Below are 20629 nucleotides of genomic sequence, written 5' to 3' on the forward strand. Positions count from 1 at the left end.
ATGCCATGTGTTTTAATTCATCCTCCTCCCATCTCCTTGACGGTGGAAAGGGGCCCTTTGGATGTGAGGCCAAAGACAAAAGTCTACGTAAAATAACTGTAACCTATTGTCTATAACCTTCATGATACTGCATGAGTTGTGATGTTATGGGTTTCATTGTGGAGTGGAGATCTACAGTATCTTTACAAACAGTGAGTTGACCAAAGACATTTACTAACTGAACACTTACATTAAGGTGGTCAGTTGCAGATCTAGGGAACTCCCCTGTTCTAACAATTCTTAGCATGAATGCTATTTCTGTTACATTAATCCCGCTTCGAGGTGTGAGGGTTGCCCACAGTTGTTTAATTAGACTTGGACTGCTGAGTCATAGGTGTAAAACGTGTAACCTTGTGATAATTAAAGTCTGAATGGAAGTATAACAAGAACACACAGGTATCATAAATTATATTAAGGCTTCCAAAGGCTATTTTAAAAGTCTGCTTTGCGTCTCAATAGAGTGGCATTTAATTAAGCCTGTAGCTTTGCTGCTCTTTAAATATGTTATTATATCTTCATGCAAGTTATACATGAATATCACTGACATTCATGATTTACTGAAAGGTCAGACAACACAAATAAATGTGTAGCAGCTTTCTATAGCAAAGCTTTCCATATATATATATTTTTTTTCTTTACGATTTCTGTCTTGGTGATAAATATTCACAAAACTCCTTTTAGTTAAAAAAAAACAAAAACAAAAACAAAAAAACACACCTGATTTTGTTTCATAATAAAGTTTATTCTATATTACAAATAGTATTTTTGTTCTTGACTGCAAAATAGGAATGCATTATATTTACATACACAGGTATACAATTAATTATAACAAAGTTAGAGAAGCTTGCCTTTTCCAAGTTTCATTTCCCCCAAATAGGATATTTATCTTTTCATCAGATATCGTAATATTAAAAGTCTTTTCTAACATTTTCTTTGACACCTGCAATAACACTGAGCTCTAAGGACATTTTCTTACAAAACGTTTAAGGTGGAATCTTTATCAGGCAGTTTTGAAAAGGTTTCACATCCTCTGAACAACATTCATTGTAGAGAAACATAAAACATGAAACAGATACACTATTCTGCATAACTACAACACTGAACATTACTCCTTTTCATAGGTTTCAATGGCAAGCCTAGGAACAGCTGGATCGCCACTTTAGAAATCATGGCTAATGACTAAACAATGACAACCAAACATTTAACAAGCAGAAGCCACAAACCTCTTTTACTAAAAAATAATGTACAAATAAAATGTATATAATCAAAATAAGTCAAATGAAACAACACAAACAAAACCCAGATTTCCCTTTGTGAGTTAAGCCCCTCTCACCTGCATTACTTAAAATTAGTTTCAAGTCTTAACAGGTTGAGTGGAGCTAAACTGACTAAGAGTTTTTTTTTTCTTTTCTTTTTTTTTCAATATATAAAATTGCACCAATAAGCTATTTGCACAATTTATTTTAAAAAGAAAGGCCGATGTGTCAAACTAGTATAAAGCCTTTTGGTTTGTTAACTAACAGCAAATATGTTTGCTCAAGTTAAGTGTAATGTGTGCACACCTGTGATTTTCCTTTTACAGTAAATGGAGCAAATTACGCAATGATGCAAAAGTCTTGATAAGTATGACCATAAACCTTCTTTGGATTATTTGCTGTACCCCCTCACCCTCCTATCCCCATCCTTTATTTAATTCCCCCCAATGACAGGAATGAGACTCGCTTTATAGACAAAATAATTACAATTAAAATGTTTTCATTTAAAAAATTAAAAATGAGGTACTGCATTTGCATGACTTAAGCCACATAAGTCGATTTTCATTTATTTCCGAAGCAAAGACGGCGCCAGCTTTCATAAGCTTTTGACGGCTTTCATAAGATCGCTGTAGCTCGCTGATCGGCTCGCCCGTTTACGTCAAGGAATATAAAAGTGGCCTAAGGACACTGCCGTACACCCCTTCAAACTGTAAATGAAAGCAGCAATTCAGTTTCATACTGTATTTAAAGGCACAGTTATCCTGTCTGTGGATATTTGCCGTCAGCCTGGTTTTGTGACATGATCCACTTGCAATCCATTAGAGAAAACATCAGCTATACATGGCAGCTGTCTACTCATAGAAAGACAGTGTACCAAAATGTAAAACATCTCTGAGAGGTGACTAAATGAAATATGGTAATCTTAATTCAGTATATCCACGACAATCAAACAAATAAAAAATAAAACTGTATGGTTGAATCCAACCCCATCTTTTAAAAGTTTTTGCTCCTATTAATTATAGATAAATATTTTGATTGCAAGGCAGTTCCATTTCATAACATCCAGATAAGTCAACATGCAGGGTATATATTGTTTAAGTTACCACTTACATTAGCGTCTAACACTTCACAAAACATGGAATGGTCATATGGGTTACTGGATAAAGGTTCCACCTTAACAGAGTAATATAGTAACATGACAAACCACTCTGTCTGATGCTTCCAAGCAAATAAAAAAAACATCCACGTCATTGCAAGGCTTTTTTTTTTCTTCCTTTTTTTCTTGATTTTTTTGTAGATTTTTATTATTTTATAATTTTTTTTACATTTTATTTGTAGTACATGCGCTTAAAAAGCCAAAAGACCCAGGGAGGATCTGTTTAGGCATCCACACATTCACATCACAAGTCTGGCACATTTCAAGGCAAAAGAAAGCTTGAAGGTAATAGGAAAGGAGGGCAGCGCTATTGTCTTCTGAAAATATTTGCATCCAAATGTTTGTTCTGTTTTGTTTTGTTTTTTTAAGCTTTCAGACTCTGAGATCAATATCGACCTCAAAGAATGCTGTACCTTCAAAGACAAGATGTACTTTCTTTTAGAGATTCTCTGGTTTCTTTCTACATGGTTGTGCAAAATGATAATTGGATCGGGCAACATTTACAGTGTGCAAAAATGGAAAGGACAGAAATAAAAACGTATGTTTCAATGTGGCACTTTTTTTTTTCCTCATATCTTTTAAAATCAGACTCCTTTGGTTTTCTGCTGCCCAACATTATCCACTCGTTCCAGAGTCTCACTGAACAGCCAATGAACTAAGTCTGATGCTCTTCGCAATGAAGTTGGGAAATCCAAAATATTCTTGCACCAGTTAGGTACACAGCTGTGTATTAAGTGGCAGTTTAGCAGCCCCAGTTAGACAGCCTGCAGCCTTCAGACGAATCAGTGCAAGCAAAAAGTTACAATGCAAATGTTTTAGTTGTTGATTTTTTCTCCCACCCCCCTTTGCATTTCAAATTAAAAGTCCTTGCCACATAATTTTGGACTGCTGTAGCACTACAGACAGACGGTACATTTGACCCTACGAGAAACACTTCAGCCAAAAAATAAATAAATAGAAAGCAGTGGTGGCAGATAAGGAGGAACAAGCATTGTAACCATTATCAGCTCCGAAATCAATTAACCCCATTTATGTTGTGCATCTGATAATCGGTTCCTTCATGTGTATTCAGTTTTGCCACCCCAAAACCAAGATACATTATTTTTATTTATTTTGGTTTTCTCAGTGTCTTATTTAATATTAGAAATTTCAAGAACCAGATAGATATGGATAATTTTGCTGGGTAGCTTATACACATTGCAACCTACTAGCACTAGCTTCAGTTAGAGACTCCTGCTACAAATAAACTACAAGAAAAACTCTAGTCTTATTCCATTAATCACCACGGTCCTGCTCAAACGACCCCTCGATTCAGTGTGACATGGGTGAGAGCAAGATTAAAATGAGCACATTTTTGCCAACACCTCAACATTCAATTTGTCCTTTGAAAATCTGGATATATGCTTTTAATTCAGTCACTCAAATGTTATTATTTGTGCATAACAATAAATACAGACATTAAATAGAGTCCCTATGGTTTTCCTTTTTGTACAGGCAAGGGCCGCCATACTGACAAAGATTCCTTGTTTGTTTACTCTCGGTCAAGACATTTACACTCAACTAAATGCGACGTGACGCACTGGATGAATCTCGTACTTTATTCAGAGATCGACACAAGGCAAACGTAGCGTCAGGGTTTTTGATAACAGTGGTGTTTGCAAGGCAACGTTTTTGTTTGTTTCCAGGGGAGTCGTTAAAATCCACCAATCCGCTGCTGGCCTTAGCCCCATCTATTCTTCTATAAAGCAGAGCTGATATGGTGACAATGCTTGCAGCCACACAGGACTTGCTGACGGTGAAATGGTGATGGGTCTTCTCTCAGGCACGGCTCGGTTTTTGCTCTGCTAACGCGCTCTGGGACAGTGGCTTTCAGCTGTCTATGGACATCAGAGTGACCACTTGCTCGAGTTTCAAGGCCAGTCTTTGTTTCCTGGCGGCATCGTCCTGTTCCAGCGCAGACACAATCTGTGGAGATGAAAAGTTAAATATATTAATTTTACAGGGAAAGGATTTATATTTTAAACAAAATAGGAAATATAATCTGAATAGGAAGCAGAATTTTTTCCTTTTTTTAAGATTAATTAATTCAATGAAATATGATGAATGTTTGGTCCAGCTTGTAGATAAAAATGTGTTGGGTATTATATGGCAGGGAGTTAGGCAGTGAAACTTGCTGCTTATAAACAGCCCATTTTATGCTAAACATTTTTCCCTGACCTGTAAGCTGTCAATCACAGGTGCCATCAATCACAAAAGCAGTTTTGATCTGCTAGTTATCTCTTGACAGAAGGTATTACAAAATTGGTTAAATTACAAGTCTAGACCAAGATGGAAAAAGAAACACCCCCTTTGTGTTGGCAATAGATACCTAGACTTTGAGGAAGGATCCAATTATAAATTATAAATTAAAACATGCACTATTTATATGAAGCTAATCTGTTTGTAGTACAGATATATGGACTTCATATGGGCGAAAAAAAACATTCCAGAACGGCATGAGGAATCGAATGCATGACATTGTAGACTGACTGAAATCTTCACTACAAACCCTGATAAATGTGCCATTTGAGGACTGTGGTGAGTATTTTATTGTAGGCTACTGTACATTAAACAGTTTGGTAGATCCTTGAAAAACCAGCTGTACCCCCTCATCCAGCAGTGGTACAAATTACCATAGGAGCGTGCTGACTTATGTAGGCCATGTTCACGAGGCCTTCAGTAGCGCAGCTAAGAGGTTAGGAGGAAGCCGCAGTATTCAGAGATGAGAACAGCAGCTATGCCCTTGGGAGGCCAGTGCAGTTTCACCTTTTTTTTTGTGCCATGTATGATTTCTTTTAGTCTTTCAAGCTGAAAGCAATCTTCGGCAGGCTCTGAATTAAGAGGTGCCAAAGGAAGAAGCACACATCAATAAAGCCAATCAGATTAAAGGAAGTTCGGCCCGGCAGCTGCGGGTTTTCCATCTCGCTTGTTCTAATGGGATGTTTCTGTGCTGTGCATGGAGAGGGCGAGGGGGCCCTGTGAATGAATAATAAGGAATTAAAAGTTGAGGGAGAAAAAAAAAAAAGGATGGTCATATTTGTTACGGCTAAATGGCATTATCTCTCCCTCCTGTGGAGTAAAAACAAAGCACAGAATCTACTCATCTCTCCCGAATTTTAATTTATCGCTAGACCAAAAGAAAGAGGAGAAAACGAGCAGAACGGATTTTCATCTTGCTCTCACAACTAATGGTCGCTGGCAGATACGCCCACCTTTTACATGTTAATCTTTTTGTCCTCATAAAATAGAAAGCTTAGACAGAAGGCCTATTCAGAATCTATCTATCTGTCTATCCATCTCTCTAGTTGTCCACCTATCTGTGTATCAATTGATCTATCTGCGTATTACACAGAATCCAACATGGGGTTATCAAAGCAGACTCATTCACACGGCCCATGCTGTAGAAGCAGAGGAAGGTGAGGGAATGGACGTGTCACACAGAGGGCACTTGTGTACAAGCAAAGCAGGGGCCATCTGGAAACACACAGTACAACCACAATCTGTGTCGACACCGGAATGGCCATTCATTATATTTCTTAAGCTCGAAAGCTATTAGAAAGTGTTGACTTAGTTTAGATGTGTTTTTTTTCTGTTAATGAATATCCCCCCCCTACTTACCTCCTCACTGTACTTTCCAACATAGGAGTAGATCTCGCTGAGTGAGCTCATCGTGTTGAACTCATTCATGTGCATGCGTGACTGTTCAGCTAGGTAGGCATTCATATCCTGATCGCTGATGGCAGGCATCTTGTTGATGTCAGAGTAGTACCTGTAGAACCAAATCAAGAGATGCAGCGTGAGGAACCAGCACTAGACATTACCACTTACGGGGACTGTAAAAGGTAAAACGTAATTGTACTATAGCACTTTTAAAATGAATAACGATCTCTCTCTCGCTCAAATATAAACACACACACACACACACACAGACACTAGATATCTGAAGATACCCTCTGTAAGCTGTAATCTAAAATGAAAAATCTAGGTAAAAAAAAAATCAAAAATCAAACCACAGCAATGAAGGACAAATGCTGTATCAGTTTAAAAGATAAGCCTCAAATGTAATCACATGCACAAATGTCCCACTGACACCATAGGTGTAAAATATGGATTAAGTGGGTATAGCGGGAATTGACAAAGGTACAATTCTATGCACAAGAGAAAGCAATGCGCACGTCCTTTGGCAGGTTTTGTTCCAAGGATGGGACCCCAAATGTTTGCTCAAGTGAGTAAATCTGAAGTGCTGAAGGAATTGCCACGGAATTGAAAATTGAGCCGTTGCTCTTCAGTCAGTGTGCAGTGCTGCAGGATACAATGCTATTTTTAACAAAGGATTTCAAGAATCATAAACCTTGTCTTTGCCAGACAAATTAAATGCAAACATACTTGCAATTTGTTTAAGCCAAGAGTCTTTTATATATTAATATCCTGGTTGTAAGAACTGTAAACACCCACTCACTGCGCTCAGCCTCCCTGAGAATGTTATTTGCATGTGAATATTTAAGACATCCATATTAATTCAAACAATACATTTCAAGCCAATGCCATCCTTAAAAGAGACTTGTCATAGGGACATATTTCAAATTCACTCCTTCATGAACCTGGCGATGCCACAATGCTACATGAATTAACTCAGATATAGATTGAACCAATCTGGCACAAAAATTTGGTCCATACAAATGTGTTTCAACAGGTATTGCCTTAGTTAATTTAACAATCATTTAACCTTTAGAGCCTTTTATTACACACAACACGGGCATAATTACATCCTCCTGAAAGTAAATGAGCAATAATGTATTTAAAAAATAAAGATCTCACCGCCCCAACTTCCTCCTTTTAGTCTTTTTCAGTGTCAATAACTTGCACGACACCTGTAAGCTTGTTACTTGTAAACTGGCTTTTGCTCTCCCCCACTTCTCTCTCTCAAAATGCCAGCTATAATGGTCACCATTAGTGAATGGAGATGACTGATGGTGGATTTTGCCCTTGTGAAATATCTAAAGTACAGTCCGAAACTGCATATAACACCTGTGTGAATTCTCAGTTGCCCCCCACACACCCCCTTCTCACATCTTATACAAGATCTTAGCAGCAACACAATCCAGAAGGATAGAGGAAGGCAATCAGTCACTGTCAACAGCAGCTGTGCACCCCTGACAACTTGTTAATTAAACTCAATCATTTACATTTTTAATTCCTTCAATTTGACATCTTCTGGACACAAAAATTTGACTTGATAATAGTCTATTATACAATTAGGCACAAAAGCTTGCCAGAGCCAGGGTAACTGACAGGTGTCCTATGAATGGCTGCCAGGGCACAACGCACCTGCTGATGTGAGCAGCACTTAGAGGACTAATAGGAGCTGAAGTCATTTTTCATTGTGAACCAATTCGAAGCAGCACCGCTTTGTTCTGGCTGTTAGCGCTAAGTGAAGGGGCTCCATGAATGATTCTCGTACAGGGGACTAAGTCTGGAGCTTCTGCTGCACGCCACTTCTGTCATACACACACTGGGCCAAACAAAGGAAACTACACATACCTCTATACTAGTGCTAATACAGACATGACGTCATGTTTGTGTTTGCTAAGTTGGTGACAGGCCTTGGTAAGCTTGGTAACATCTGTATGAGGCTCGTCTTGGGTAAATAACCAATCACACTACATTCAACGTTTCAAAATGAGTGTTGACATTAAAAACGAAAATGAAATGTAAGACACGGAGGTACACACGTCTACGGGTTTGACAAAAAATCTCTCTATCTTGTCAGATGTGAAAATATAACACAATACAAATAAAACCACACATATCTAACAGTGAAGGTTCCTGCAAATGCCGGGTGTAGCAATGAAATTAACGTGAGAACTGGGGATATGCGAGATATTCACCGATCAGCCATAACATTATGGCCACCCGCCTAATATTGTGTAGGTCCCCCTTTTGCCGCCAAAACAGCCCTGACCCGTCGAGGCACGGACTCTACTAGACCTCTGAAGGTGTGCTGTGGTATCTGGCACCAAGACGTTAGCAGCAGATCCTTTAAGTCCTGTAAGTTGCGAGGTGGGGCCTCCATGGATCGGACTTGTTTGTCCAGCACATCCCACAGATGCTCGATTGGATTGAGATCTGGGGAATTTGGAGGCCAAGTCAACTTACGCAGCCCCATACGCAACAAACTGCGATGCACTGTGTGTTCTGACACCTTTCTATCAGAACCAGCATTCACTTTTTCAGCACTTTGAACTACAGTAGCTCGTCTGTTGGATCGGACCACATGGGCCAGCCTTCACTCCCCACGTGCATCAATGAGCCTTGGCCGCCCATGACCCTGTCGCCGGTTCACCGCTTTTCCTTCCTTGGACCACTTTTGATAGGTACTGACCACTGCAGACCGGGAACACCCCACAAGAGCTGCAGTTTTGGAGATGCTCTGACCCAGTCGTCTAGCCATCACAATTTGGCCCTTGTCAAAGTCGCTCAGATCCTTACGCTTGCCCATTTTTCTTGCTTCTAACACATCAATTTTGAGGACAAAATGTTCACTTGCTGCCTAATATATCCCACCCACTGACAGGTACCATGATAACGAGATTATCAGTGTTATTCACTTCACCTGTCAGTGGCCATAATGTTATGGCTGATCGGTGTAGCAGGCTGTATTACTGTAGCATATGGTTTCAAAGTTAATATTCTGTACCAATAGTAAAATGGGAAAAACAACAACAGAAAGACACCATAGCCTATGTGAAGCAGTAGGTGTGGTGTATTCTCAGTTACTTTGGAACAATTCTCTGTAATCTGTAATCTGACATGTGACTGTCCTCCCAAAAATGTCACTTTGAATGTCTACCAGGAAGTTGATCTCTCGGCTTGTGTAAAGACTCTTTGAATATGAGAAAACAGGAGTAGGCCTTCTTTCGTTTATTTGATGTTATTTTACAACAGTTCAGTGTTGATGATGATAATATTAATAATATGCATTATCATCCCCATCATCATAAGACGACGGCGACGATGATGATGATGATGATGATGTGAATATATTAGACGCTAATGTGCTTTTTCAATTGTGGTTTTGTTTCTTTCCTCACTCACACCGAGTCAATTTAATTTGCACCCCAGCTCCAGGCGAGTCTTTATTTCTGTCGAGATAGCAGTTTGCCTGCTGTTATGTAAAAAGCTTGCGCTGTGCCACGAGAAGTAATGCAAATGAGTTTGTCAACAGGAGAAGAAGCTCATGTGAACAATCTTTATGACACAATGCACAATATTGCCACTCAGTCTATTAATCAGACACGGCGAGGCTTAAATCTGAGCCCTCTGGGATCTGTTGTCTGAGGCGGTCGGTCTGTTTTCACTGGAATTAATTGTTCTTGAAGCAACACAATCTACACAAGACCACATTTCTGTGCTTCTGTGTATACTCTTTAGTTTTGGGCAATTTTACAAACAAATAAGCAATGATTAATGATTTCCCTCAACTACCCGTGTATATTCCAGTTTACATGTAGTGTAGCGTGGCAGGGTGGAGGAGACATCTTCACGTTCTGTGGTGGGGCTCCTGAAGTAAGACAACTCTTACACAACCGCTAGTGTGGGGCTGCTAAAGAGGGTTTCTGATAACAAACTGTACAAGATAAGTAAGGAAAAAGGAGCAGGCATTGGTTTGGTGCGGCCTAACTGGTAATAGAAAAATAAATACATTTAAAAGTGTTATAGTTTATATTATAACAAGACACCATAGTCTACATATTAAATTCAACATGCTAGTAAATAAAAAGGCATTAAAGTTACATAATACTATACCGAATTACTTTGGAAATTACTTCAGTGTAACATTACCTTTGAAATCCAATGAATGCTTATTGTTTTTTTAAGTTTTCTGGAATCATCTGAAAAACATTCTAAACATCTCATCTACAAATCCTCTACAAGATAGGGTTAGATTTTTTACACATTTGCCTGTTTAGATCTGGAATGGTCTGCTTTCAATGCCACGGTCCCATTGTTGCAAAGGCTGAAGCCAGAAATGTTAACCTAATATGATAATAACAGAACCATAAAAGTCAATCCGAATTAATTGTAACACCACGCAAACCCCTGCAGGCCTACAGCTGTCTGTCTGAATAAACACCTGCTTTCAAAACGCAGAATGGCAAAGCATTAGCATGTTCCATTAAACCAGCAGCCTCCAAGGTACAGCAAGACAGCTTGGCACAGAGACTTTGCCAATACGTTTCTGTTTCTGAGGAAATGAGAAACACCAAGAAATTGGTGGGGATCAAATCTTGTTTGGTTATTTTATTTTATATTCTATCCCCCTTCTCCCCCCCATTATTCTCAAAAGCTTATTACTGTAATAACTGTGTTAATACCAGCATCAAAGTATTGTTGAAGCAGCTGTGAGATTGTAAGGGTAAGAAAAACTGAAATGTTCAAAGGTGATAAAAAAAAAAAAGCTGCAAATTCATAACCCTTTTGATGAAGCTTTCTCTGGTATGTGCGTATGGAGGGGAGGGATGAAAATCCCAGTGAAGTAGTACTGACTGTCCAAAGAATAAGAAAATCCCTTACAGAAACCGCAATGGCCACTCAAGTCCACTGCCTTTTATTTTGTATGACACAGTATTTTTATTTTTCCACCAATTTAATGCAAATGCATCTTTCTTAGTGCAGAAAAAATGTTTTTATCTTTTAGGAAGTACGCAACTTGGATGTAAAAGTTGCCATTCTGGTTTGTTCATTAAGTCAGTTGTTGATGAGACTGAAAAAAACCAGAGGGCACACACTTAAGATTAAAGATCCAATCTTCAATCCAATAGTCTGAGGAGGACTCACAGGAACCAACTAGTACAGGAACACCATGTGACACGAGATGATGTGTACAGAGGGTATCCATGGGGTGGATTATTATTATACTCAAATACAATCATCAGTCTTCATTTAGTTTTAATTGAGACAATACATGCAGCATGCACACACACAATCAGACACACACACTCTTGCATACACAAAATAAAAAGGAAATACAGCACCAGAGCTTTCCTCCACTCTTAAAAATGATCTCAAGAAAGGAGATGCCAGGTTCCGAGCTGTGGCAAAGTACAGGCATGCACAGGAGCTGTGCACATGTTTCTGAATTCCATACAGAGCACTTCAGAATGCAGCCGTGTTCCCAGAAACATGCAATCGTTTGTACAGCAGTAAAGTCAGCTGTAGCATATGTTGTGTCAGTTCCATTTCGCCACATGTCATAACTGTAGCAAGAACCCGAGAATGGAGGCAAGCCATCAAGACAGCGGTGGAAATTGTGTGGCACTGTAGACATCAAGTTTGAGAACCTGAGAATGCATGACAGTTTAATTTACTGAGACCCAACTCTGTGAACCACATATATCTGTGTGACTGCAGCCAGTTACACTGTTAATTTCAGTATGTCTTGCAGGAACTACAGGTCATGGACACTATCACTGGCTGTCTCACTAATACCTCCAATGTATTTATCTTTTTCTTCATTTAATCCACAGTCTACTACTTTATTTTTTTGTGTGCAGTTGACAAGGCACAGAAAACCACACGCTGTCACACAAAGAAGCACTGCCAGATGTTTTCAGACAAAAGTTTTGCCGCTGATCTCTCTCATTATCCTGCTCAAATTAAAGTACAGTAGGAAATCTCCTGGCTCTGGCGAGACTGCTGGCAAGGTTACAAGTACGCATTTATTTATTCATTGCACAGATTACTTTTAAGCTTTGGCATTAATAATGAATTGATGTATTTAGACTTAGGTGTAAAAAAAATAAAGCAGCTTTCCCTATTCTCCCAGCACGAGGGTGACATTTGAGAAGGCAGTAGATATTTACCATTATCTGCTTTATGTTTCGTCTTTTACATCCAGATACAATTTTTACTGGGTTTTATTATCACAAACACCTTCTTAGATGTCTTTGGTTTTAAGACGGTATAGCAGTTGCTCCCATTTGCGTGGTAATTTTGCTATCAGTTCTCAGTATAATATCTACTATATATAATTCTATATATAACTGCTACACAAGAAGGGCTGGGAAATTAAATGAAGGTTCACATCTGACTGGAATGTCATCAGGGAAGCATCGCACATAGCTGCCAGGAAGAGTCATTGTCAGTGGCTCTTAACGCAACATGACAAATGATTCATCTTGTAACTTTAGGTCAGTGCATGAAATTTGTAAAGGCTGAATTAAGCAATACACAGAGTGTCCAATTATCCTCAACTCCTGGCAGGGTGTTCTAAAGAAAAAAGACGCATCAGTATTTGATGTCTCGGTCCAGAGGCACTTCTGAAGCTGTCACGATTCAACATCTAGAACACAAGTACCAGCTTTAAAAAATTAAAAGATTATTATTTATTCCAATTTTAAAGATGGCATAGCTGTACAATGTATCATGCATGATGACAGTTACTTATCACCAGTGCTTGAACTGGGCCACTGTTCACCAGTACCGAGCACCAGCACTTTTCAGTTCAATCAACTGCCCTGTCTAATTAGTATTTACTTTATCTGTTGATATGGGGCATCCACAGACCAGCACTTCTTATTTTCCATGCCCTGGTATTAAATTGGTTTGATGTATTTGTATTAGTGGTAGTAGTTCATGCCAAAGGGCGTAACCAATTCAAATGTTACCTAAGGTTTACACCAGGCTACCTGGTTTAGTACTGCTGTGTGTGGTCCTCTATAGTGTGAGGGAGGCTGGAGAGGGTTCTTGCACTAAGAAAATGTCCTCCCCCATCTTAAAATTAAATACAATTATGTTTTCCTTGGCTGGATTGCAAACCTGTCCAAAGATATGAGGAGCTGCACAGCAACTGGCATGTGGGATTCCTCATTTATAGCCTACGAGGTTTCAATTAAAATGAAAATGATGTCAGACTGAAAACTCATCATTATGCACTCTCATCATTTACGGCTGCTGTCTTTCAATTATCTTTAATTACCTTTTTCCAAGTCATCCTTTTTTTTGGACATGCAATGATTTTGTCCTTTAACTGGAAGCATGTGTATTATTACTATTATTATTATTACTATGATTTATTATTATACAATTAAAAAGTTAGTCTGAGGAAGCTTCTGTAAGTCCTATGTGGAGTGCTCAGGTTCATGGATGTAGCCAAGTTGTTCCCGCTGATATGAGAGAATGGCACAACTGAAAAAGTGCACTGCTTCATATTTTCTTTCTTTCTTTTGTCTACACCTCTTTCTCTCTCTGTCCTGGCTTTTGTACTATTGTACTATTTGCATTGCTTTCCACTCAGAAGAGCAGTGCTGTTTAATAAGTGTACCCTGAGGGTGTTTGTGGAGGGGGTGGGGGGGCTGAGGTAGGAAAAACGGGACAGTCACAGCAAACTCCAATACAGTACGGAGCCTGCCAGTGGGCTCATCCGGGGGAGCTCGAGGGCCGTGTGTGGCTGAGCACTGACCTTTCCACCCAGCTCTTGTAGCTGGGGATGTCCTTGGCATACAGGAGCTTGTTGGAGGGTGAGTCTTTGCCCAGCCGGTGCTCAGATGTTGAGCAGGAGTCCATGAAGGTCTGTGCCACCACTGACAGGCAGGCGTCCGTGATGCTGCTCTTGTGGATGTCAAAGACGAACTGCGGGTTCTTGATCACGTTCACCCAGAACCTCAAGGGCAAGCTGTGAGGCATGAAACACATATTAGTGATTGTGTCAAACAACATCACGTGTTTACCTGTAATTGGTGCCCTTCTACAGTGTTTAAGTATCATTAGATTCTTGTGAGTTCAGCCAATAATAAACACACCCATCTAATGCAACCAAACATTTTTTTCAAGTGCATATTTTTTTTCAAAACAGGTCCTTATCTGAACCTTTTTTCTATGTGTCATAAAGGCTTATTAAAGCTTATGAAAATAATCCAACTTGTCCACACTAAATTAGCATTCACTTTAGCTGAAACTACACTGGCTCAAAATGTTTTCATGTCATAAAAAATAAACACACATTAGCTACCCAAAACAAAGAACCATAATTATTATCTATGCAAAGGGAAATACATCTACATATCGTTTTAAAGAACAGTTTTGACAGGCCTATTTTGCATCAGCTTCACTCACACTATATTAGACCCACTCTAGGCTACAATTGAAACAATTTACAATTGAAACGTGTAGAAGTTGCTTTCCAGAATGTGCAGATTATTCCTTCAACAAGTACGTGAACTTCTGTTGTATTCAGCATCTGCACAAATTCAGTTTGACTTATGTGGATGTAATATGAGCCGTCCGTGATAATGTACAATAGTGTGGTTGGGTTAATAGATAAACTGTGTTTGAACATCAAAGGGAAAACAACACAAATACAATCATTTTAGTCCCCAAATGTCATTCATCTGTGAACACCACAGAAGAGGATTTGGGAAGACCCAGTATTATGCTTTCAAATTAATCTGAAAGAATCTGCAGGGATTTGGGAGGATCAAAAGCATATTAACACTGCAACTATGAAGCCCGACTGTATTCAATCTGGCTCAGCCAACCCAGGATGATATTTCCGGAGAAAGGGCAGAATTAATAGACATCTTCACACATTTGTTTTAAGACTTATCATAATAACATTAAAGACCTGCCTGTCTAGAATATGAAAATAGTAGGTAAAACCCCAATCAAGTCACACAAACAACTACACTGTTTTCCACTGCAAATCCAATCTAAGCAAAGAAAGGTTTGTTCAATGAATGGCTGATACATTATTTTTCTCTCCTTTATATTTGATTGATTATTGCACACTATCAGCAACTGTTTAGAAGCTCATGCACATTCACCAGTTTTGAACATTATGACTAACTTCCTGTGAACATTTAAGAGTTTACAGTAACAATATATTTATAAGGCACTCAAAGCTATCTTGCATACAATTGAACATGATTTAATAAAACATGTATTCACAAGTCACTGTACAAATGTTTTCCACGTACTCACAGAAATGGATCTACATACAAGATGCTATCATTTCTTTATAGCAGTAATAGCTGTGCTTCTAGATCCTTTTTGAGATTATAAAACTAATGAAATTTCTGCTGAACGTGGTGAAAAACGATGTTGCAAGAATCTTCCGAGATATAAAAAGGTTGCGCTGTATTTTACATCACTTGACCTTTAAGATACAGTAGTGCTGATGTGTGAATTATGCATTATCAGGTCTCAGTGCCATGCGTCTGACTGCCTAACACTAATAAGTAAGACCCACCGTGAATAAATGTCTACTGCTTCCAAGTGAAAACATAAGTGTGTGTTTGTACTGGGGTAAACTGGAACAGAAGTGTGCCAGGCTCCTAATCGGTCCTAAGTTGTATCAATGAATTTACATGGAGGATTTTTCTGAAGTAAAATTTAATATTTATTAATCTTAATGGGACTTAAAAAAAACTTTAAAGACAGTTACAAGCCTCTCTGATTCTCCATTGCTGCAGAATGAAAACTCATTTACATTAATTTGAAGGCTGCTTGACACAAATTTTATATCTCTTGTGGGTTTTCAAAAACATATATTTTAAAAGAGTATCTTTAAGGCAACAAACATCTAAAAGATTTCCTCGAAGGCTAGAAGTATACAGTGTATTACACAGTCACACATCCAGAGGCCTTGTGCTCAACCTCCTCAGCTTATTGACAGATTAAAAACTGACCCTTCACTCTTTTGAATTCCTTCATTTATTTATTTTTTGTTTTAGTTTTTTTTCCTTTGCTTTCAGTTCACCCATCCCTTAAATCATTTCAGGAACAATTCCATGGGCTTTGTGGGGGGTTGTTTCTCACTCCTAGCCCCTCTCCAACACACTTTTGAAAAGAACATTACATAATCTGACCTTGCTTCTAAAATTGTTATTACTCAACAATTGTGGCTTCTGCCAGCTGATTTCCCCTTCTATCTTTTGAAGAGCACATAATTGATTTGCTCTCCAGTCATAACAACTGTGTTTTGAAAGGATTATAAGCAGAATGGGATATCGCAGCAAGTTTCACCTCAGCAACACGGGATAAGGTAGTCCTATTATTATTATTATGGTGAAATATATATACACTTCCTTTTTGTAATGCACATTCTAGTACTATACTTTCTTCAAGTTATATTATGGCACGTCATTATTTGTAACTATTACCGATTGAAATACAAATACTGCATGGAAAGAAAACTCGAAGTATGACAAGACCTGTGGGCCAATCACATAAACCCTTATAGATTATGACCTCTGGATAACAACAACAAAAATATGTTAATGTACCGATTACCAGCACATACTCGGTAAATGTAAATATGTTATAGGGGTGAGGTTGGTTTAATTTCATCAATAATGGTGCTCTTCTGTTTTATTAACATTAGACAACCTTATTGAATTACTGAAAGACTAATGAGAAAGATGGTCAATAATTAACAAGAAGAAACAAACAAAAAAACAAGACGCAGAGTCTTATTTGGCAGAGTACATGATTATCTGCAAAAGTGGAACCCAATTCTGCTGTTTAATCAAAACAATTAATCAAATCTGCTATTGCCGAAAGGAGGTTGTATGACACAATCATTCTGAAGTAGTAGATGTTCAGGTCTGACAATTCCGGACAATTTACATACAGATTTCATTCAAAGCTAATATATGAATAGGGGTTATTATGTGAACTTGCATGGAATAAAATATGCATCTCAACCCTTTGATTTAGTTTAAGAGGACAATACTTTGTTTTAGTGCAGGAATGGCAACCAACTCAAACTAGGTTAAATGTAAGGGACTGGAGCTGTTCCCAGAATCTAATTTGGACTAGACATCTTTCAGTGTAAGGTGTGAGAACCCCACGACAGCAACAGTACTAAATTTAATTGTAGTGTCACCAGCTTTTGGCAATCTTGCGTTCAGCAGCCACACTCTCGGGCGGATGCACACTCTGGGTTGGGGGTGGGGGGTGCTCGGGGGATTATTTCAGAAGTGCAGCTGCTCTGATGACAAATGCTTATGGATGATCAAAACCGATCCTAAACAGACCTCAGAGAGTCAGGGTCTGGGTAAGGCAGGGCTTTCTTCTGTGGCTCCTGCTGAATCCTCAACTAAATGTTCTCAACAGCACTGTCTTCATAAGGACACTGTGACCAACACATCACATCCCAGCCCAGCATTAATCATCTATTAAACTCATTCATAATTCTTGTGCACCATCTGTGCCTTTTACTACATATTTTGCTATGTAAATGTGCGGTTGAAAATGGACGTGTGTAAATACTTGATTGCTGAAAAAGTCTTGAGTGTTTTTAGTGCAGCTCAGAAGAATACCCTAGTCCAAGACTGAGCTCGGCTCCAGCAAACACTGCGAATGGGATCTAATGAGTGGGATGTACAGGAAGTGTGTCAGCATCTTTCTGTGTGTCTCAGTCCCTGATGCAAAGCTAAATAATCATATGTACCATTACATCTCGTCACCTTCTGCAAAGGTGTGAAATTGTAATTAACTGGGGAAGAAACTTGGCTGCTTCTGCGTGACTTCGCAAGGGTGAGTCGGTCTGGTAGCTGAACTCAGTCCAGCAGAAGTGCTTGGCACAAGCAAACCAGCTCAATGACAGGGCAGGGAGGGCACGCTCTGCCCTCACGTGTCACTGATGGCATACAGACAGATGTGTACGTTCCCTACCTCTTAAAAACCTTACTGTATACAGATCTCACTATCACACTGCTTCTGCTTTCCACTGTGCTAGTTACAGCAGAAGAAAGGGTCTTTTCTTAACCGAGACTGATATGAAAGCGCTTTCTAGTGTTTTCACATTTATTGAACAGTTCGGATCTAAAGGCATGAGCTGCCATAGTGGCCTCTGCTGCTTAATAAGCCAATTTTACCACCTGAGTTGAAGACATTGTTCATTAATATAAAAGTATTTACATTCTCCAGTGACCCTGGTGTATTGGACAGGACCAGCATGGATAACTACTCAGCCCCAGTCCCTCTGAGAAACCGATATAATCAAGCTGGCTTAGAAAAAAATGACATCTGAGTTTGTCCCTGCAAATACATGCACAGATCAAATCGCAGCTGGTTGGTATTAAGTGGGTGGTTGTACTTTTTTAATTGAACACGTTCAGTATTTCATGGAATGTTTGGGCTATGGTGTTTTCTGGGCAATAATGTTTTATTTTATGTGGGTGCAGTGTACGGCAAAAAAAAATTCTATAAATCTTAACTATAAATAATAAACGTATGGTCTTATATTTAAAAACGAGCAAACAACAAAAACTCCAGCCCTGCAACTAACTGGCTGTCTTTCAAAGAGCCTCAGAGCCAACTTATTCATTGGGCCTCTGTAGGGCAAATGCGACCCCTGATTCATCAGCTTTGAAGAAGCTTCACCGGCAGCACACGCACACATCACACTCCTATAACCTCCGGGAAGCGATCTGAACACTGGGATGAATTTAATCAGCACACATAAATCAGCTTTATTTATGTTTTCCCAGGCCTACGTGCTGTTCTCCAACGTGAAGGTATTTAATATGGTTTTCAAGTCGGCGGTAATGTGCTGCAACAGGGAGATAACAATATAGGATTTATAAACATCTGAGAATTAGCAAGGGGTCAGGGCTGCAGCCTCTTAAAGCGAATTGATTAACGCTCATTTCATTTTTATTTTTATTTCAGGTTTTGCGGGTTTCACCATGAATGACAATACAGGAGATTAGATTAGCTGACTCGTAAGCGTCAACATTGACTAAGTACCCTGCAAAGAAAAGGAAAAAAGAAAAGAATAAAAACAAGACTTCACAGCTTGAGCATACGTGTGATTGCCGATTTTTGTAAATAGGTATACTTGAGAATCAAATATATTGTTTTGTTTTTGTGTGTGTGTGTGTGTGTGTGTGTGTATGTGTGTGTGTATGTGTATGTGTGGGGCTTGGTCTGGTTGTTAAAATTGCATTTGTATACTAAATCAGAACAGCACCATAAGCTATTTTTCCATTTACCCATGGAGCTGTTATATACACACACTGGAGTATGTTGTGTCGGCTCTGAACACTGTGGCCATTGCTCTTTGTACACAGTCAGACACGGCTTCTGCTTCAGCCTTCAAATAGAGGAGCTCAGCTTTATGCTGCACTACAAATCCTGACCCAAGGGTTTCTATCCTCGCTACATTTCAGTACAATACTACACTTTAGATACGGATAAGGGAAAGCCATATATTACGCTCCCTGCTAGATTGTGCGGAAGGTTATTGTGCAACTAATTGTTTTGGTCCTGAAACAAACTTGACCTTCCAGCTCATATCCTGTGTGGTGTAAAACACTCTCTGTGAAATGTTAGGAACGCTGCATGGGGTGAAAGCAATAACTGTAAACTATAATCCTGGGGTTGAAGGAAGTCACAGTGTTTGTCATATAATGCCCTAAATTAAAAGGCTTTGGATATTATAGCACAATCAAGAATCCCCTGAAAACCAAAGGGTAAACTTCATGATTAATCCTGGCTTGAAGAATGCATAGTAAGAAGTAAAAACAGCCCAATCTGCTTTAAAAGCATGACTAGGTTACAGATGGGCTCTTTTCTTTTGTGGTTGGTGTTACCAGTCTTCCCAGGTCTTAGTGAAATTAATTACTATTATTTTTTTCTTTGCAGACGCCCCTTATCCAGGGCGACTTACAAAATATAAGCGCAATACAAAGTGCAAAAATACAGTGCAGTTCAAGGCACAAAACATTACAAATGCCAATTTACATAATACAGTGAAATTCAAAGCATAATACATTTTACAAATTCCAAGTGTATACAATATATGAGGTCTTACATCCTGGATTGTAAAAGCTGAGTGCAGACAAGATGTTAGGTCACAGTCAAGGGCCAAGGGAAAGGGAGCTAAGGGGAAATCAAAATAAACAATACGAGTACTGGTAACGCAAGGCAAGTAGTATGATAAAACGTTGTAAAGAGCTATCTTACAGGAGAGTAAAGGACTAAATTACAAGTACTGTCTGAAAAGATGTGTTTTGAGTAAGCGCCGGAAGGAGGTCAAGGACTCTGCTGTTTTGACTTCAGTGGGAAGGTCGTTCCACAACTAATTTGTTGAAATAAAAGGAATCATGTAATGCATAATCTTGAATACAACTTA

General features: G+C 39.0%; 1 protein-coding gene across 2 annotated transcripts in view; it reads right to left on the minus strand.

Moving 5' to 3' along the window:
* Window positions 1-760: 760 nt before the first annotated feature.
* The window catches only part of plxna4 (plexin A4), a 289182-nt gene continuing 269313 nt past the window's right edge, over window positions 761-20629 (minus strand). For both annotated transcript variants that reach the window (XM_066705129.1, XM_066705130.1), the window contains exons 30-32: window positions 13952-14164; window positions 6109-6259; window positions 761-4416 (exon numbers count right to left, since the gene is read on the minus strand). In XM_066705129.1, the coding sequence (XP_066561226.1) occupies window positions 4321-4416; window positions 6109-6259; window positions 13952-14164 (460 nt within the window). In that variant the 3' untranslated portion in view covers window positions 761-4320. The remainder of the gene's footprint in view (window positions 4417-6108; window positions 6260-13951; window positions 14165-20629) is intronic.

This window comes from Amia ocellicauda, chromosome 5, assembly GCF_036373705.1.
Source record: "Amia ocellicauda isolate fAmiCal2 chromosome 5, fAmiCal2.hap1, whole genome shotgun sequence".
Taxonomy (NCBI): Eukaryota; Metazoa; Chordata; class Actinopteri; order Amiiformes; family Amiidae; genus Amia; species Amia ocellicauda.